The following is a 21,295-nucleotide window of genomic DNA, read 5'->3' on the forward strand; positions in this document are numbered from 1 at the left end:
TTAAATCATCTCACAATTTATAAATTTATTGAATCCCCATGGTAACCCATAAAGATGTGCTGTTATTATTTGCCAATTAAAAATAAAAAATTTTGGCCAGACGTGGTAGCACATGCCTTTAATCCGAAGAGACAGAGGCAGGAGGATAACTGAGTTGGAAGCCAGCCTGTCTACAGAGTGAGTTCCAGGACAGCCAGGGCCACAGAGAAACTCTGTCCAAAAAAAAGGAATAAAGAATTTTACAATATCCTGGGGTGGGCAGGCATGAATCAAGGATGAATTATTGCACTACTCTAGAAGAGAACATAGTTAATAAAGGCCTTTGCTGCTGCTCCTAGCTGCTTTTAATTGTGTTCTGCCTTTGTTTAACACAAACTTTTAACCTAAATGTTTTAGTCTTCAGTTGACAGCACTACTCCCACATAGTTCTCTGGTATTATAGGTGGTCCTCTATATTGGCAAAAGTATAAAAGCAGAGAACTAAATTTTCCATAGCTAGTTTTACTTCACGTGTTCTGCTTGACTTTATTTCCCAAGTCTTTCTATTTGTATCATGTATATCACAACTTTTATGTCATTGCTGAAATTCAGTGCTATTCTACAGCTGAATTATGTAGAGGCAAGACTGAATAATTTTGTTGCTTTATATAAAGAATGGTTCTTAAATTCTTGATAAATATGATTGTATAGTTTTTACTTGGTATAATTGAGTTTTCTCTTTTATAATTCACTAAGAAATACAGGAACATATACCTGTACAAAAGTAGTTCTAACAGTCTTGAGTTTTTGTTTTGCTTTGTTTTTCAGCTCTCCTTGGAGGCATTTTTTATTTTCTGAACATTTTTAGCCATGGTGAGCTACCTCCTCATTGTGAACAGCGCTTCCTCCCTTGTGAAATTGGCTGTGTTAAATACTCCCTCCAGGAAGGTATTATAGCAGATTTCCACAGCTTTATCCATCCAGGTAAGCAGCCAGTATTTGATAGATCCTAAAAGTATGTGATTTTTAAAACTGACTTCATTTATTAGTAGTCATTTTCTTAAAAGCTGAGTTCTTAAAATGTAAGTAGACATACTACCCAAGTGTCAAACTATTAGGAACTAGGTGTTGTGGCTGGTTGATTGAAGCTTTTCTTCTTCAGTAAACATTAGAATTCAGAGGATAGAGCACCTCAAAAATGCACAGCCTATTTGTTTGCCCATGGCCTTACATTCTGGAATTCTTCTGTTTTATGCCTTGTTCTTTTCTTTCAATTTCCCATCCTTCACCTTAGTAATCTTTAGTTTGAAGCTGATACAGCTTTGTGACCTTTAGAAAACCTTTTTCTGAACCAGTTAGATCATTTGTAAAGTGTCTATAGAAACGATTGAAACAGTATGGAGGTATCTCAGCTCTCTAAACATCCTTAACCATCTCCTTCCCACTATTCTACCCGCACTGAAAAGTAAAATAGCCCAGGGGAAACTCAAGCCTGTGATCCCAGCACTCATTCAGGAAGAAGGCTGAGGCAAGAAGATTAGTCTATATTGGTACCCTGTCTCAAAAAAACAAACAAACAAACAAAAAAAAAAAACAAATAAAAAGCAGATAGTTAAAGAAATGTCCGATCAGTTCAGTTCCCTAGAGGACAGAGAGCAGTTAAGGAAACCACTATCCTTGAAGTCAACAGGGAAGTGTATCAAGATAGGAAAGACCTTTAAAATTAATTTGGACCTCTTCATTCTCAGAGGACAGCAAAGCTAATTATCTTATGCTTGTGGGCATTGTTGCTTAGGACAAGTCATACCTTTTTTACATTTTGTGGTGTGTGGATTATGAAACACTGAAAAGGTAAGATTTTGAGATTCTTTTTTTCCTTCATTCTGAAAAATGTGTATGTGCTTACAGTATAACAGACTCCGCCACCCTCCAAGCCCTTCATGGACCCTAGCTAGAAGTCCGTCTGCAGGAATAGTCTTTTCTCTAGTATAATTTCCCTGTGAGGAGCAACTTGCTGTGAAAAGTGGGTTGGTAAATACATAAAAATTATTTTAGTCATCATACCTTTGATTTAAACAACAACCAAGACAAAAGGAAACAACAAAAAAGGACACTATGAAGCTCTAATCTTGTATTTTAAAATAATAAAGATTACCTACATTGAAACTTGTCATATGAAGTATTACTATAGCACAAGCAAGAGAACTTCCAGAATTCGGCTTCTCAATAAAACGCTTTGTGTTGTAGGTGAAATTCCACGAGGATTTCGATTCCATTGCCAGGCTGCAAGTAAGTATAAAGGAATTGGGATAAGAGGGACTGAGTGTGTGCAGCCCCATTAAGACTAACTCTTTTAACTTAGAAGATGTAAGCTGCAGGGAATGGCAGGTGGAATGATCTTTAAACAAACTTAGACCTACACATGCACACTCCTGCTTCTGGGGGTAAACTGGGGCCTCACACATGCTAGGTAGCCACTCTGCCACAGAGTGGACCCCCAGCCCCAAACTTTTAAAACTTCACTGACTTGTGTGTATGTATGAACTCTTTTCGTTCTAAGGAAGTAAAATTTTATTTTCCTATTGCTACATATCCATGGAGTTCTAAGGTCAGCTGTTGATATAGTGGCCAGGCTCTTTGGAAAATCATGAGAAGTTTCAGATTCTCTAAACTTAGACCCATTTATGAGCAATGTCTATTTTAAAAGTTTTTCTAGAATTCATGCTTCAAAAGTAAAGAGTTCAGAGTGGAACAGTTTTGAGTTTGGGGTGAGGAAGTCAGGCTTTTAAGTATTTTGTAACCAAAAAACTTGACTATGACTAAATTTACCTAAGGTTGGAGCTAAACTCTTACAGAAAGAATTTTCAGAAGTTTCCTATTTGATTAAAATGAAAATCATGGTAGTTTTATATTAAATTGAGATTAATTCAGTATATTGCTTATGGGACCATTTAATTCCTGAGTATACAGTTTAACTTAAAAATATGGCCAACTAGCCTATTAGAAGTATTAGAAATGTTTGTCAGGCCTACTGTATCAGGCATATTGTAGTCTTTTAAGAACCAGAAATGGAGCCAGGTACAATAGCTCGTGCATCTAATTCTAAAGTTTGGAAGACTAAAGGCAGGAGAATCAGCTACAGTTTGTAGCATGGGCTATAGTGCCACAGGGCAAGACTTTCTCAAAACTCAACAAACAAAAAGTCCCAAACACAGATTTTATGAAACCTAGTTTCTGATTTAGTTTTCATGTTTGCACTTGAAAAGATGGTTTTGGTTGGTTCATCATTTGAATGACTGCATTGTCTTCCTGCTGTGTGTCACTCACTTGTTGAGTGTCACTGGCTTAGCATCTTTGCTAGCTTGATGCTGATAAAACTTTTAAATATTTTATTGCATGTTTTTGCAGTATTTTCTCATTAAACAAATGAACACAAAGTATCCTTTCTTAAAAGCTGTCTCTATCCTATCTATATCTTACTATAGGCCAGAAACATTTCTTTTTTTTCTCATGCTGAGGATCAAACCTAGGCAAGTCCTTGTTCAGCTAGGCAAAGGCCCTCCTGTTGAGCTGCATCCACAGCTGGGAATGACTTCTTAATTTATTATTCCAGCTAATTGAAACAGGATAGTGTTTCTCATTCAGACAAACTTAAAATGTTTGGAGCCTGCCAATTTAAGCATGTCTTAAGTTGCCAATTAAATAACCCTGGGAAATCTGCCAATTAAATAAGATAAACGATGGTTAGAGTGACAGCTGTGTTGACATAGTACCTAAAAATGCCTGTGCTAATGTAATTGCACTGATTTGGAGAAGACCAGGATTCATAGAAGAATATACCAAGCCAAGTTTACATACTGATGTGCTCTGTTTAAGCAGTAGCCAGTGGGCATGCACATAGATTTCTCAGAGCTAGTGAGATGGCTCAGTAAAAGTGCTTGCCACCAAACCTGATGACCTGAGTTTGATCCCTAGGACCCAGATGTACCTCCTCCCTAAGTAAATAAATACCTTTCAAACATTGTGCTGCATGATGTTTCAGGTACTGTGAAATCAAGTGACTGCTTCATGGGTGGGCATTATAGTTTATCATGTTAGAGTAGTAAAGAATTTCAGGGTTGGAAGACATTTTATTATGGAATCTGGTGGCGACTCCTTTCCTACTAAGGTTTCTCACAAAGGTGCTTCAGCTTCTGTGTAAGCTTTGGGACTAAGAGGTCTTGACTCACTTGAGCCAGAAGAGCTCGGCTTCTGTTCATTTCACTGGTTAATGGTTTTTCTTTAGACAAGTTCTGCTTTAAAAGAAGCAAAGCTTTGAATCCTGATTACAGCTTTTTATATGAAAGGTCCATTGGCTTTTCAAATGTAGTAAATACAAAGAATGTAGCACTGACTTACTCTGTAGAATATTAATGAACAGCAGTATACTCACCAGTCAGCTGAAAACAGCTATCACCAGTACCACTGGCAGTCTCTCCCTCTCCCTCCCTCTCTCCTCCCCCTCCCCTTCTCTTCTCCTCCCCCTCCCCTTCCCTCCTCTCCCTGGTTCTGTATCAGAGAAGGGTTCTGAATATTGTGTTAGTCATTATCTTTTCTGAATAATTTTACTATGTATATATAAGTTTATTTTATTCACATATTTATATTTTAAGTACATTATCTTTTATTCATTTTCTACTTATTTTTTTTATATTATATGTGTTTATTATAGAACTTATCTGTTAATTCTTACATTATGTGAAAATGGGTTCTCTCAGCTTGAGCCTTGCATTGTTCAATCCATATGAGATCTCTTAAGTTTGAGCACTGGCTACTAAACCCTAGGTGGTATTGTGCATGCCAAGCAAGTACTCTATCACTTCTGTAATATACTGAGCTACACCTCTAGCCTTGTGTGGGGCCTTTTAGTAAGCATAAGTGTTGGGCTTTCGTTTAGCAAGTCAGACAATTTTTTTTATCACTGTGAATCTTTGTGTCTTAAGAGCTCTTTGCTACCTGAAGAGGAGTCTCCTGTTTTCTTCTAAAATTTGCAAAGTTTATTATTTTGTATTCGATGCTTATTCCAGCTGGAATTGACTTGTGTATGCTATGAGATGACAATTTAATTTCATTGTTTTCTCCTGAAGACAGCCAGTTGTCTTAGCATCATTCATTGAATAACCTGTTTTTCCCTGATATGTAGTATCAGGTCAGATCATACATCTACTTGGTTTCTTTTATTAATCTACCAGGATTTGGGTTTTGTTTTGTTTTGTTTTGTTTTTTGGGGGGGGGAGTGGCTTGACTGTCATATTCTTAATTAAGCATACTAGTTTGAAAATCTTTCGAAAGCTCCCCTGACCTTTTTCTGTAATATCATAGCTATTTTTGACCCTAGTTTTTGACCACAATTTGGAATCAGTTTTTTGTACTTTACCAAAAAAGCCTTATTGATAGATTTGGGACCACCTGTAAATATTTAGGTTGTTTTGGAAAAAATAGATAACCTTCATGTTGCCTTTCCATCTGTGAACATGGAACAACTTGTTTCTTCAGGTCTATACTTTCTTTAATAAAGTTATTGTTAAGGATCTTAATAGCTTTTGTTAATTTTATTTTATATTTGAGATGAGGGTATCACCTTGGGTGCCTAGAATTTCTTATTTAGAATAGGCTTTCATCATATTTGGGGCAGTCCTTGTGCCTCTGCCTCCTGAGTGCCTACGTCACCATGCTACCTTTTTGTTGTAAGTGCTATGTTTTGAATTGTGTCTTCTGGTTGTTTACTTGGTTTGCGTGGTGATTTGTGCTCTACTAAATAAAGCTTGCATGGAGATCAGAGGAAAAAGTCAGCCACTGTATTAAACAAAGAAGTTAGGCAATGGCACATGCACCATGCTACCTTTTTGTTGTCTTGTAAGTGCTATGTTTTGAATTGTGTCTTCTGGTTGTTTACTTGGTTTGCGTGGTGATTTGTGCTCTACTAAATAAAGCTTGCATGGAGATCAGAGGAAAAAGTCAGCCACTATATTAAACAAAGAAGTTAGGCAATGGCACATGCTTTTAATCCTAGCATTCAGGAGGCAGAGATTCATCCAGATCTCTGCAAATTTAAGGCCACACTGGGAACAGAGCCAGGTGTGGTGGCACATGCCTTTAATTCCCAGCATTAGTTAACCATAGAGGTCTGGAGGTCTGTACAGACAGACAGACAGAAAGTGATAGAGCTGGACAGAAAGAAGAAATGATGTAGCTGGGCAGAGAGAGGAAGTGAGATGGCAGGGCACAGAAAGGATATAGGCATGAGTATACTGGAAGTAGGTCTCTCTGGAGGCTGAGGAGTTGGTGAGGTGAGGTTGGCTGTGGTTTGTCCTGTTCCTCTGATCTCTCAGTTTTCATCCCAATATCTGGCTCCAGGTGTTTTATTAATAAGACCGTTTAGCAATTTGTCTTACAGGCTTGGATCTCTAGTTTCCAGTTTTTTACCAACAGGTTATTTGCTATAATTTCCTCTCCCCTGATTGCCCTTATTTTTGCTGTGCACACTTTATCAGAGTTAAGAACTTTCTTCTGTTTCCAACTTGATTAGGGATGACAGTTGAATGTTTTAGTAAGGATGCTCTTTTGAAATCTCCAATATTTTATTTGTATGGTGATTTACCAATGTTAAACTATTTTTGCACTCTAGAACAAACCCAACATGGTAATCATAAGTCTCCTAATTGTTGAGTTTGGCTTGCTCATGATTGTCTTAGAGTCTGTGCATTTATGTTGCTGTTGATATTGTCTAATTTGTTTTTCAAGGTTATTTGCTATAATGAAAGATGAGAAGAATGGTTTGTATGATATGTTTTCATTACTTTTAAATTTGGTTTCTGGGTTGCAGAAAGTATAAAGTATTACTTTGAACAGAAAAGGCCTAGTTATTTTACAGTCTTGTGTCAGGAATCCTATTACAATTATCTTTGTTGCTCTGTTTTCATAGTTTCTTGGTTATCATGTTTATTAGATACACACCTCAGATGCATTGTGTGTGTGTGAGTTATCATATTATTCTTATCCAGAGAATGTTTATGGTTGTGTCTGGTGGAAAACTGGAGTCATGAGGCATCTAAGATTGCCTTAATGCATGGTCAGGGATTGGGGTAATTTAAATTATGCTTTGAACTTTACAAGGACTAAGCCGTCTCAGTTCTTTAATGAAAAGAGAGAGAGATTACCACCAAATGATTATACATAGAATTTGTAGCATAACTGGTAGAAGTCAGAAAACAATAGATTTGATTAATATTTTTATATAGGGTCTCTTGTAACCCACTCTGGCCTCAGACTCTCCGTGTAGAGATGCCCTTGAGTTTCTGGTCTTCCTGCCTCAACTTCCCAAGTGCTGAGACTACCAATATGCACCACATGCTTAACATTTTATTTATATAGTAGTAACAGCGTATTTTAAATTTTTAATGAGTCTGCTAAGAATTCTGTCTAGTGTCTGAGCCTTTAAATCTTTCCTTCCTCAGCTTTCCGGTATTTATTCCTTTCCAAGATTCCAGACTCCTAAGTCCTCACCGCATTGTTCTCTGTAGCACTTGGAAGTAGACATTCTACTTAGTGAGCTTTCCTCTATCATTATGCAAAGCTGAACTTCATCTTTTTTATAGTTTGCAATTTTATGCCAAAATTCATAATTGATGTGAGTTTTGTTCAAATGTGAACATAGTTTTTTTTTTTTCTTTTTAAATCTGTGCCTAGTAACTTCCACACCAAAGAAACTTTTGGGTACCTTTTTGTGAATTTCATTTTGGTTCTCCTTCTGTCTCTGTACCTGCTTTTTCAGAGTGTTTGAAAAGAAGGAATTCTAGAGTAACTTCGTCAGAGAGGTATATTTGTTTTTTTGAGGCACTTAGTGGACTTAGAAATTGTAATCATAGGTTCTAAAAGCACTTTGCTCAAACATTTAGCTGTTTTTAGAATTGACAAGTGATCTAAAACTAGCCTTTTAGAATTTCCTAACTTCCTGCTCCTGTATCAGTAAGTCTTAACTGCTGGATATTTTTGTGCTGCCAATATCTCCAAGGTCACTTATTTTGTTGTGGGAGGGTTCATCTGAATTGCTTGGTCCTTATTATTTCCTGGAGATGTGGAGTTCTTCATACTGTCTTTTAAAAAAAGATTATTATTTTTAATGTGTATAGGTAGCCATTGAAGTCCGAAGTAGGGAGCTGGGTCCCCTGGAACTGGAGTTACAAATGGTTATTAGGCACTGTATGGATGATGAGATTAGAGCCTGGGTCCTCTGGAAAAGCAGCCAGTGCTTCTAACTACTGAACCACCTCTCTAGCCCCATTCTTATTTTTAAAAATCAATCATGGGCCAGGACTATGGTTCGGGGGATAATGGTACTTGCTGCTAAGCCAGAATACTTGAGTTTGATCTTGGAACACACACACACACACACAAAGTAATATTTCTTTTAATGAAAACGGAGGCTAGAGTGCTCTACTCACTGGTTAAAGTGCTTGCTGAACAAGTATGAGGCCAGAGTTCAGATACCCAGAACCTACCAAAATGCCTAGTGCCTGTTTCCAGCCTCAGGCAGAGACAACAGATCCCCAGAGACTAGTCATATCAGCAAGCTCTGAGTTTGATTGAAGACCCTGCCGCAATGAATAAGATGAAAGAGATCAAGGATGATTCCTGATAGCACTCTCAGGCCTGGCCTCCACATGGCACATACATACACATGCTTTTGCACCCCCCCATTCAGGCAAACATGCATACACACACAAAAAAAAAAAAAAAGAAAAGAAAAGAAAAAAAATCATTGCAACTATGAAGTCCTCCAGCCTTATTTAACAAACATTTTTGAAAGGCATCACAAGAACAATGCAAACACTGTAAACTTGGTCATTAAGAAACATGGGTTCAATAATGACTTCATTGTTCATTAACTGTTAATTTCTGGGGAGTCTCTGTAGTCTCTTCTTAATTTATGTATGTATTTCTCACCTCTAAAAATTCTGGGTTTAAGTGTGTAAAGTACCTAATGAGAAGCAGGCTTAGTACAGGCGCGTATTGTAAATTACTCCCTGCTCTCCTTTTGATTCCTATTCCCAAGTTGATGATACTTGCCTTGCTCAGTGGTTGAACTTCTACCTCTTCATTTCCCTCAGGTGATTCTAGTCACAAGATTCCTATTTCAAACTTTGAATTCGGGCATGACCAAGCAACTGTGTTACAAAACCTTTATAAATTTATCCATCCAAACCCAGGGAACTGGCCACCTATTTACTGCAAGGTAATATCCAGTAAGAAGGTTTTTAAGATATCCAATTAGACTCCAGAAGAATTGAAAAGATACTAAAAGGATTTCAGTTTTTTGTTAGTTATATGTTTTAAAACATGTTCATTCTGAATTGATTTCTGTGCAAGTAGTATGACCTTTAAATTACTAATTTTGGAAACAGCAAAAGCTGAATAATAGCCTTTTCTTCAAATTCCTCCTGCAATACCTGCAGTATCTTTTTAGCCCAACGAATGGATGTTCATTCACTTAACCCTCTTTTGTTGTTGTTGTTGTTGTTGTTTTGAAAAGACATTTTGCTTTATCTAAAGTCTCCAGAATAGTAGTGAAGAATTGGGTCCTAAACTGTTGCATATTATAAATACTAACATGATCAGATCACATGCTCTGAACATTGACTTCATCATTGGTCTACCCCAAATCTCACTTGCTTTTCATAAACTATTAAAATACAATATATAAATATATATATCCAGTTATCCTAGCAATAATGTTTTTTTAATGTGTGCTATTTTTATATAATTTTCAATTAGTGTGTGTCTTTCCTACACATACCCAAATTTGAAAGGACAGTGTTAATTAAAATAATTCAAAAAAGGAGAAAATGCAAGTAATGATTTTTCCCTCTGCAGTCTGATGATAGAGCCAGAGTCAACTGGTGTTTGAAGCGTATGGAGCGGGCATCAGGTGAGCAGAATCTAGGTCATGCAGAAAGTGTAGTCTATGATTTCATTTTGACATGTGTGTTCTGTGTGCCCAAAATCACTAATTGTATTTTTCTATTTGCTAATTGGAAGAAATCAGACAAGATCTAGAACTTCTTACTGTAGAGGACCTTGTAGTGGGAATCTACCAGCAAAAATTCCTCAAGGAGCCCTCTAAGACCTGGGTTAGAAGTCTCCTAGATGTGGCCATGTGGGACTATTCTAGCAACACAAGGTATTGATAATGATTTTGTAATTGACTAATGTTGGTTTCTTTCTGAACTATATTCTGAGAAAATAGACTCGGACTAGGTTTTAGGTTTGTGACTTTTGAATTGTTTTGTTTTGCCTTCTGTGAATCGCTTTTCAGTTAAATCTTGTAAACTTGAAAAAATGGTTTTTACATGTATGAGTGTTTACCTTTGTGTATACACATCTGGAGATGAGGGTGTCAGATCCTCTGTTGCTGGGAACCAAACCCAGGGCCTCTGCAGGTGCTCTTTACCACTAAGCTAGCTCTCTGGCCTGGGGAAACTTACTTTTAGATATTGTTTTTAATATTGTGTTTTTTAGCATTAATAATTGATGGAAAGATACATTGCTCCTTTATACTAAGAACAACAGCAAAAACATTACCAAATAAACTGATAATTCCTTACCAGTTAGAATTTACTGATAAAAGAATGCTTTTCAATTTATTTAGACTTTATTTTTAATTTTTATTAAATTGTTTTATCATATGTATTTAATTTATACATAGTGATACATAAGTGAATTAAATTGGCAAAATGTTTTCTTGAAATAATCCTAGATTTACTGAAAAATTAAAAGATTCATAAAAATAAGCATAATACTCTCTTAGCTTCCTTATACATTTCATTATAATTTGTCTCTAAAAACATACACACTTTTTCTAAGCCACTACAGAGTAAAAGAAGCCACCCTGCTTTGTGTCTAGGTACACCAATATTTCCTTAGCATAATACTCTCTTACAGTAGTACAGATACCAAAGTCAGAATATTGCCATTGACACACAGTACTGTTATCTAAGCTGAAGTTCATAGGCTGCCAGTTCTTTGGTGGTGTGTTTTATTTTATATCAAACAGTATCTAGAGTTCAGTCCTGGATCACATGTTGCTGTTCATGTGTGCATGTGTGTTACTTGGGCTTAACTGGAATTCATGACTCCTAATGCTGGTATTCCAGGCATTCTCCACTCCTGGGGGCCTTAGTCTCCTATAATCTTAATTTTTTTTGAAGAGTGAAGTCCAGTTAGTTTATAAAATGTTTCTCAGTTTGAGTTGGTTTATATTTCCCGATGACTAGGTTAAGGTTACACTTTTTAGGAGGAATACCAAAAATAAAAAATGCTATGTCTTCTCAGTATGTCACACTCGGAAGTATATTATGTCAGTGTGTCCCACTCCTGATACTGAGAACTTGGTCACTTGTCTAAGATTGGTTAGAGTCACCTCTGAACAGTTACTATTATGCACCTACTTCATAATGGGCTGACATGTGCTCTGCAGTTAGAGTGATGATTCCTGGATAACAGAAGACCCTGGGTTCAATCTCCAAAAAAAGTAGAGTATTTTTGCAGAGAAATAGAATTCCTTAAATTACCAAATACTAGTTCTGACATTCAGTGATGATTTAGTTGGAATGGTTCCTGCCAAGCTTATGAAGGTAGATTTTTCTTAATTATTCCTTCAGTATTTATTAGTTAGGATTCTATAATAAAGTGCTTTTCTTCATAATTTCTATGTGAATGTAGACTTAGGAGTTCTTGTTTTATCTAATGAATTATATATACTCTGTTACTACCAGTCTTGAGGGTTTTTTGCTTTCTGCTGGTACATTCTAGCTTCATCTTGTATTTCTCTATTCCACTCTTGGATTAGCAGTTTCTCCAATAGACCCTTGTTCCTTTCAAAGGTGAATGGTGATGAGTAAGGACCTGTTCAGAGTGTGTCTTACTGTTTGAGTTTTTGGATGCACTGAATGAAATTTCAGTGTTCGTGAAACCATGACATTTCTAGTTGACTTTAATCTGAGGATAGAGTCACAGTAATTTTCTCAAAAGTTACTTGGATTATTTCTTTTTCACCCTTCACAATAGTTAAATTGCTGTTTGCTTATATTCCATGTTGGTCCCCCGCTTCCACTTTGTTGGTTTAATTAGCCTTTAGATGTAAAAAGTACTAGCATTGTTCAACAGTGTATATTCACTTCATTGAAACCCTATAAAAGCTTAAAAATTAACTTTGGGAGAACTGAATCTTAATAATGTTGAGTTGTGTCCAAGGGTAAAGGTTGTTATTCTGTTGTTCAGATGAACACTGTCTTTGTGATATCTTTGCTTTCTACAAAGGTTTGTAAGTCTATTGTAGATGTATTGTTGCAGGGCAGTTCCTTAGGAAAGAAACTGCTTAATTAAGCTTCATAATTCTAATGGAGTAAATTTAGTGATTGGTATTTTTCTGGAAAACTACATATGGTAAAATTGATTTTTAAATGTTTTTAGATGGCTGCAAGGAAGGTGGCCTCAAAAATTTTGTTTCTAAAGTTTCATTGTTTTGTTACATCCTATAGATTCTGAAATGTCATTTTGAACAAGTATTGTTTAATTCATTCTCTAACAAATTAAAATGCTTTTAAATGAGCAGATGGAAAGGCCTTCCTGGATTTTGTTTCTTTTAGTAAATTATGGGTGTTTGCATTAAGACTAAACAATGTTGACTACTATATCAAAAACTATAGAAGTTATTTATGTTTAGGGTATTTTTGATAACTTAGTATATATCAATTTTATGAACTGTCCTGTGAGCATATGAGACTATTCTGTACCCTTTGTTTTCAGTTCCAGGATTTGACTCTGACCACAGGATCTATGCTGATTATTGACTAGTTGTTTTTCTGTTACTATAGTTAACACACAAGATAATCAGCTATAAAAGGGCTGATTTTGATTTTGGAGGCTCAAGTCCATGATCAGTTGGCTCCTTTGCTTTTGTGACTGTGTTCAGACAGTGCAGTTACAATGAGGAGTGTTTGTGGTAAAGCAAACTGCCTCACCTCATTACAGGGAAGGTAAAGAGGAGGGAGAAGACTGGTATTCTACAGTTGTCTTCATGGACACACACACACAGGAGGGAGGGGACTGGTATTCTACAGTTGTCTTCATGGACACACACACACAGGAGGGGATTGGCATTCTACAGTTGTCTTCATGGACACACACACACAGGAGGGAGGGGACTGGTATTCTACAGTTGTCTTCATGAACACACACAGAGGAGGGAGGGGACTGGTATTCTACAGTTGTCTTCATGGACACACACACAGGAGGGAGGGGACTGGCATTCTACAGTTGTCTTCATGGACACACACACTAGCCTCATCTACCTAGGGCCTCCCACTCACACCCCACTCCTTTTTAAGATAAAGTCTCACTGAAAACCAGACTGTCCTGGAACTCACTATGTCGATCAGGCTGGCCTCAAACTTAAGAGTTCTGCCTGCCTCTGCCTTCTGAGTACTGAAATCAAAGGTGTGCACCACCACACCCTACACCCTGTGTATTACGTAAATTTCTGTTACCTCCCAATAACTAAGAATGGGCCTTAGCAAGAATGGTCTGCATCTTGAGCTCTTGATCATTCTGCCTCACACTCCTGAGTGCTGAGAGTAGAGACGTCACCATGTCTACAGATTTTCTTATTCTTCAGTTCACTCTTTGTCCTCTTGATATATCAACTCATCTATTGAGAGTAGAGTTTTACTGTTTCCATACCTCCTTATATATACATTGTGTAATTTTAAGATGTTTGCTCTTTTATTTGGTGTATATACATTAAAAAGTTTGGTGATTCTTGGTGTATAGTAGGTTGAAGGGAGACTTAAAAAGTATTTCCTGGTTTTTTGCATGTTTAAGATTTCCACAGTCACACTTGTGTCCGTGAATTCCTGGAAAATACAACTCAATGGAATTGTGTATTCCTTTTGCAAAGCTTATCATTTCCTTAGCTCTAACGAGACGATGTCTTTAGCCTAAACACTTGACTACTTTGCCATCCTTTATGTTGGTAGCTCCTCTCAGTTTGTTATTTCAAGTCCACGTTCTGAGGTGTCTGATAAACCATTTCAGTATGCGGAAATTGGCTTCTGTTTCTAGAGCTTCTTCACGGATTGTAATTTTTCTTCCACTCTTTAATTTCTGTTAAGGAAATCTATAATATATGCTGCCATAGTATCTTTCACTTTAGGGGCTGGAGAGATGGCTCAGAGGTTAATAGCACTGACTGCTCTTGGAGGTCCTAAGTTCAATTCCCAGCAACCACATGGTGGCTCACAACCATTTGTAATCAGGTCTGGTGCCCTCTTCTGGTCATACATGCTGTATACATAATAAATAAATAAATCTTTTAAAAAAAAAGTATTTTTCACTTTATTTTCTCTTTTTACTCTTTAATTATTTGACAGTTTTCTGGGTTTTTTTTTTTTTTTTTTTTTTTTTTTTTTTTTTTTTTAGTTTCTTTTTCAAGATGACTATATTTCTTTGGGCACTTCATAATCCATTTAGATTTTTTTCTGTTTTTGATTTCTGGGTCTAGTCAACTCTTTCTCATTCAAGAAATCATTTGGTTCTGAATTTTTTCAGAGTATGCTTCCATATTCTTTTTGTTGTTGTTGTTTTGGTTTTGGTTTTTTGAGACAGGGTTTCCCTGTGTAGCTTTGCGCCTTTCCTGGAACTCACTTGGCAGCCCAGGCTGGCCTGGAACTCACAGAGATCTGCCTGCCTCTGCCTCCCGAGTGCTGGGATTAAAGGCATGCACCACCACTGCCGGGATGCTTCCATATTCTTACACACTTGGGTGAGAACATTTTAATTCCATGTGGAATGTTATATTAGAATGCCCCATGTGTTTTTGGAAGTTATGGGTGCTTTCTTAGTTTTTATGTGCTAATAGCTTTCTGTGGTTGAGGCCTTCTGTTTCCTTTGTCTCCTTGGTGGCAGTTTGTGACAGATTTGTGAGTTCAGTTCAAGAGCTCCCTCTTCTGTCAGTGTAGCAACCAGCATACAGGTTCACACTAACATTTGTAGTGACTTGGATGGAAGGTGGCCGGTTTCCCATTTTTGTTTGTTACAATGTTAAGTTCAGTAGATACAGCTCAGCAAGACCAGGGTAGCTTTACTGTAAGGCATTTTTTGAGGCCTGTGCCAGAATTGGTTCAGAGAGAGAGACTGAAGACATAGTGCTGCAGCCAGCATAGTGAGGAAGCATTTGGACCAAATGCCTCTGCCATTCACTGAGCACTTAAAATGTAGTAAGAGTTCCAGGGGATTTGAGCTTAACAAATAGAAACTAATTAGAAACTGTTAATATAGGTCAATAGGACTCATTTTAAACACTGCTCTGAAGTACCTACTGAAAGAATTAGTAGTAAGTGGCTGATAACACATTATCTTTGGGGTGGGGGGCGGAGGTGAGACTGGGTTTTTCTGTGTTGTTTTGGTGCCTGTCCTGGATCTCGCTCTGTAGACCAGGCTGGCCTTGAACTCACAGAAATCTGCCTGGCCCTGCCTCCCAAGTGCTGGGATTAAAGGCATGCGTCACCACTGCCTGGCTAACACATTATCTTAAGGTCTAGGAGAAATGGTTAAGTTCTTTTGTTTTGTTTTGTTTTGTTTTGAGATGAGGATTGATGGTTAAGTTCTATATTGATGCAGTTTAGTACTTAAGTAATAAGGTAGTAACTATATCATACTATTGTGGAGGCTCAAACATTTGAATTTTAATAACTTCCTGTTCTCCTAATGTTTAGTATCAAGTTATCTTTAGGTTAACTTACAGTCTGTGATGACATGCTGACTAAAGCAATACAGCCTTTAATCAACAAATACTGACCCAGGCATAGTGAACACAAAATGAATGGTCAAGGAGACTGTTTAAATTGTAATATGAAAGCTAAGAATTGAAGCAGAAGAAAGATAAAAATGAAGAGAACCTTGTTAGAAATAGGATTTTACCAAGTAGGAAAGAAAATAGATTGAGTTTCTTAAAGGTCTCTGAGGTTTCTATTACAGATGTATTGAAAGGAGATAGGAAAGGAGGTATGGATTCTATTATTATTAAATGAGCTGTCAATAAATGATCTGGGACTAGGGTGGTGACAGAGACAGAAAGGAATGGGTTTTAGATTGGTCAAAAGCAGTAGGCCTTGCTTAAAGATTAGAACTAGAGGGAGAGAATATAAACAGAGTAACAACTCAGGATTGGCTATATGGGATGAAAGAATCAAGTTTAGCATATTTCCAAGAGACTAGTGAAGTGTCTTATGAACTCACCATGTGTAGATCATTACAGAGGTTTGCAAGAAGAGGACTCAACACAGAACCCTTAGTAGTAGACTTTGTCATTATCATAAAGCTTGGGCAGAGGCAGTCAGCACTCCCAGCCTACAGTTGCTGTGTGACACAAAGTATAGTCATTGTCAGTGTTCATGATGGAGACTGTAAGGTGAAAAGTGAAGCCATGATGAGTACAGTAACTTCACAGACCACCTTGAGCTACTTACTTCCTGGATTAGGGCTGTTCTTCACTTTTGTTTCTTAGTTTATCTCATTCTTTGGGAATGTAAATTGTCTTTCTATGGCCTTTTTCACGTTGCAGATTTTCTTTGAATGTTTGGTTCTCTTTGGTTATGTTTATATTTATAGATGTGGCTTCAAAACCAAAACTGGTCCATCTTGTGTAGTGGGAACTATCAGCTAATTGGGCTTTGCTGCAGAGGAAACTGACACAAGAGCTTAGCAAGTTGGAATCAGAATCCTAAATTCAAGAGCAGTCAGTGTATTCCCTTATGTGAATTGACAGCTCTTTGAACAGAAATTCAGCTTCATAACCTGCATTGGCCCTTCTTTAGTTTACTATTCATATGTGTACATATTTGGTGTGGGTGTGGGTGTGGATGTGCCTGTGTATGGAGATGAGAGGACAGTGGGAATAACTTATTTCCTTCCACCATGGGATCCAGGGATTGAGCTCAGGTTGTCAAGTGTACATGGTAAATGCTTCATCTTATGTCTGCTTTTGGTATGGACATGTCCTTGAGTCCAGCACCTTGCTAAAGTTCTCATAGGCAGATCTTCTGGGAGATCTTTTATTTCATGCCTATTCTGTGAACCACAAAGTCAGTGACTTCTTAAGTCACTGTTCTTTCATCTAGTTATACGATTTTATTGTCTTTTATAGAGAAGCCTGTTTGTATTTTCTCCTTTATTGTGTGCATTTAGTTAGTTGACTGTGATTTTCAAAAGACTTGGAGACAAGAAATAAATATATTCATGTATTTAATTCACCATCTGAACTGAAACCTTTGCAATAGTAGTAGTAAGAAGTGAGGTTTTATGTTGTGATATCTCTTTAGAATTTCTTTGTTCAATTAAATAAGCTTTTTACATTTAACAAAAAAAAATGAGCAAATCTTGTATAATACATGAAAGCGCTGGAGTAGGTCCTGTAAGAAATGTGAGAAAGACTGACATGATGGTCCTTACCCTTAGTCTTCTGTCTGATAATAGCAGTAAGACACGTGAACATACTAAGGTGACTTCTAAGAAGCATTTAAAAAGTTTCAGAGAGCCAGTCAGTGGTTGCACTGGCCTTTAATCCCAACACTCAGGAGGCAGAGGCAGGTGGATCTTAGTGAGTTGGAGGCCAGCCTGGTCTACAAAGTGAGTGCCAGGACTGTACACAGAGAAACCCTGTCTCAAAAAACAAACAAACAAAAAGTTTCAGAGAGTAATGTCTAGTCAGATTAGAGACAAGTCACTTCAGATTACCGCAGTGTAAGGGTTTTAAAACTAGGAAATACTTTATGGGGTGAATATTTTATCTATTCTTTTGGAAAGATGGAATTTCTATGGGCAGAGATGTGGACTGAAGAGAGGACATTGCCTGAGAAAGCAGCTCAGTAGTAGTTCAGGAATGGGGAGGGGATACACAGACTGTAACAAAAGCCAGTGAGTGAGTCTGACTAGAAATACAGCTGTAGGATGATGTGCATTCTAAGGGTAGAGTTTTCCTTGGAAGAAGGAATCCTAACCTGAAATAGGGGCAGAAGCATTTACCAGGACTTTTTTCGAATAGAAAGAAGGTAAATATGCTGCATATATGTGGATGAAGCAGCATCAGGAGCATGGGGAGTAGATGGTAGGTAAATTGACTTCAGTATAGAGAAGGTGTTGGAGAGATGGTACATACTACTCTTCCATAGGACCAGGTTATAGTGAGAAATCCAGAGTCTGTTTAAAGGGCAAAGGAATTTACTAAGGGGAAAAACTCACTGTACAGAACAGAATAGTAGTGGGTTCTAGAATGCTGTTCCGGCCACCAGAGTCAGGCCTGTATCTAAAACCATGAGGCATGTGCTTCTCAGGTCTTAAGGGTCACCAAGAGGCCACACCCCAGGGGGATATACTTCAAGGTCATAGGCAGGTAGAGCAGTTACCTGCTGCATCTCTAGGGGTGGTACTTCAAGGTCATAGACAAAACAGCTATCCACTACACCAGAGTTCAGTTCTGAGAACCCATATTGGGTGACTTATGCATGCCAGTAATTATAACTCAAGAGAATATGACCCTTCTGGGCTCCATAGGCACCTTCTCTCTCTCTCTCTCTCTCTCTCTCTCTCTCTCTCTCACTCTCACACACACACACACACACACACACACACACACTAACATTTTTTAAAAATACACAAACCAGATCTGATTTTTTGACAGATTTAGACAGGTACTTTAACTAGAAAAAGACTCATATTTTTAGGAGTTGTTGTTTAGAGGAATAAGATCAATAAATGAGTATTGGTGTGCTTTGGAGAAACAAGATCAGTAAATGAGTAAAAACAGATTAAGCAATTTATCAGGAAGTTTTCCTGTGTCCCACCTGGTTGCATAGTGTCTCGGTACCAAGTAAACACACAGAGGCTTATATTAATTACAAACTGTGTGGTCTATGGCTCACGCTCATTATTAACTAGCTCTTATAACTTAATTCAACCCATTTCTGTTAGTCTATGTTTTGCCATGTGTTTTTGTGGCATGACCTGTTCTCTCAAATCTTGCTTCTCCTGGTGATGACTACCAGCATCTCCTCTGACCCTGCTTCTTCATCTCCGTCTTCAGTTTGAATGTACTGCGTAACTTTATTCTGCCTCACCATTGGCCAAACAGCTTTAGTTATGAACCAGTGAGAACAATATATATTCCACAGGACTTCTCCTTTTTCTGTCTAGTTAAAAAGGTTTTCATTTTAATATAGTAAAATTACATGCAACAAAACAGTTATCAAGCAAGAATTATAGTTATAATATCTATTTTATTTGTATCTAGCAAAATTAAAGGAAATATTCTATCATCTATCCTATATTTGAGTCTAAAGTTTCCTAATTTACCTTTTATCATAACCAAGGAAAACTAACTAACTAGTCTTTGTATTACTTAAGTAAACAGGAAGTGCATTGTAAGCAACTTCCAAAATTCTAGAAATGACAGAGACATCTAGCTGCTAGGGCAGTCACCCAAAGTTCCTCTGCAACATTGGGACATCCATCTTCAGCCAACAGGCCTGGAGTCTCTGGCAGACTTTTTTGTGAAGCAGGAAATTTGTCTCGCCTATTGGCAAAGTTAATCAGTTGCTTTTCCCTGTGTCCTGCAGAATGTCTGGCAGTCTTCTCTGTGAAGCAGGAATCTGAAGGACCATCTCACCTTGTTTTGGCAAAGTTCATTGGTGACCTTCCTATGGGTCCTGTGTGTACAGTTTATACAGCACCCTGTCAAGCAGTCAAGGCTAGGGCACTTTTTTGCCTGGTGACTAACTTTTGCCACAAAGAAAGCAAACTCCATAATGAGTTTCTTTGATGCCCATCATCATCTTTGAAGTAATTGGTGCTGCCAGGAATAGACATGTCTCAATGTCTAGAAAAGTCTAAGTTCTTAAAACATTTTAAATGCCATACTGTAGGTCTTTGAAGTGTTTGATGATTACCTACCCCATTGAAATATATCTTTGTATAGCTAGAAAACTTAACTAATATGACTATAAGTTTGATTATCATAGGTGTTTATTATGCATTTCTTAATTATATATTACAGTTTTAAATGAGTTGCATAAACATATACCTTAAACAAGAGCAGAAATATATATATATATATATATATATATATATGTAGTATAACAAAATTAACTTTAAATTTGTATCAATAAACCAAAATCTATACCAGTGTAAAGTATGTAAGATTTAATAGTTTTTTCTTAAAGTAGATTCAATAATCTACCCTTTTATCTTATCATTTCTTTATTATATCCCCCTTTTTTCTTTTAGAAAGAGATTGACTATGACCAATAATACTTTGTAATGAAACCCCTAAACAAAGACAAACATTCATAATCCATTTTTTGGAAATGTGGGTGTAGTTTTCTAGGCCACTTCCTGCTGATTGGGTGCTAGTAATCTTTGGGGGACAGTGAGAAAATTTAGAGTTAAGGTCAAGTCCTGACTGGAGTAGTCTGTGAGGCTGGATCATCGCAGCCAGCAGCCTTGACCCTATTCTGGATGCAGAACTCAGAGGGAACTGCAACAGAGACATTTTGATAGATTATCTGGATCCGTTCATTTTCGTTGGTGTCTGGTCCCCTCATCCTGAAAATGCATAAGCTTTTAAAGTTAACATACATATCTGCATCAATACAAGTACAAACTGCATTGTACACAAGTCAGCTAAAGATAATTTTCTTGTTATGTGTTTCAGCAAGTAAAATATACATACATCACATGTCTTGCAGTTCTCTCAGGTTTATGTTTTTATATCTGTAGTCAAGATTTCTGGGGGTCTTCCTCAGTTAAATCAATCATCTTTAATTTTGAATGAATCCATAGCCTCTCATTTCCTGTGGAAACAAAAACATAACCTCTCCCCCAAAGTGACATACCTTTTGACTTAAATTTTGGAGTCAAGATATTTATTTTTAAAATATGTAGGTTGGTTTAATCCAGCAGCTTTTATAATCAAATGTCTCATAGAAGTCAAAAATAAAGACAACCCAATAGTATACATAATCCAGACTTTCTGTGCATTTTCCATCCTCAACATGGCTCACTTTCTTTATATTACTTTGCTCCCCTTTCTAAGGACTTTTACTATTTTAAAACTATATGTCTTTTTTATGACAGTCTATATCTTCTCTTTTAAACTATATGTCTTTTTTATGACTGTCTATATCTTCTCTTTACTCTCCCAAGCCTATGTATAATTTAAACACAC

At 37.1% G+C, this 21,295-nt stretch overlaps 1 protein-coding gene across 2 annotated transcripts in view; it reads left to right on the forward strand.

Moving 5' to 3' along the window:
• Positions 1 to 21,295, forward strand: part of Mael (maelstrom spermatogenic transposon silencer) — a 50,601-nt gene that overhangs the window by 22,981 nt on the left and 6,325 nt on the right. For both annotated transcript variants that reach the window (XM_036202819.1, XM_036202818.1), the window contains 5 exons: positions 808 to 963; positions 2,227 to 2,268; positions 9,129 to 9,253; positions 9,892 to 9,946; positions 10,057 to 10,198. In XM_036202819.1, coding sequence (XP_036058712.1) covers positions 808 to 963; positions 2,227 to 2,268; positions 9,129 to 9,253; positions 9,892 to 9,946; positions 10,057 to 10,198 — 520 coding nt within the window. The remainder of the gene's footprint in view (positions 1 to 807; positions 964 to 2,226; positions 2,269 to 9,128; positions 9,254 to 9,891; positions 9,947 to 10,056; positions 10,199 to 21,295) is intronic.

This window comes from Onychomys torridus, chromosome 11 (assembly GCF_903995425.1).
Source record: "Onychomys torridus chromosome 11, mOncTor1.1, whole genome shotgun sequence".
Lineage (NCBI taxonomy): Eukaryota > Metazoa > Chordata > Mammalia > Rodentia > Cricetidae > Onychomys > Onychomys torridus.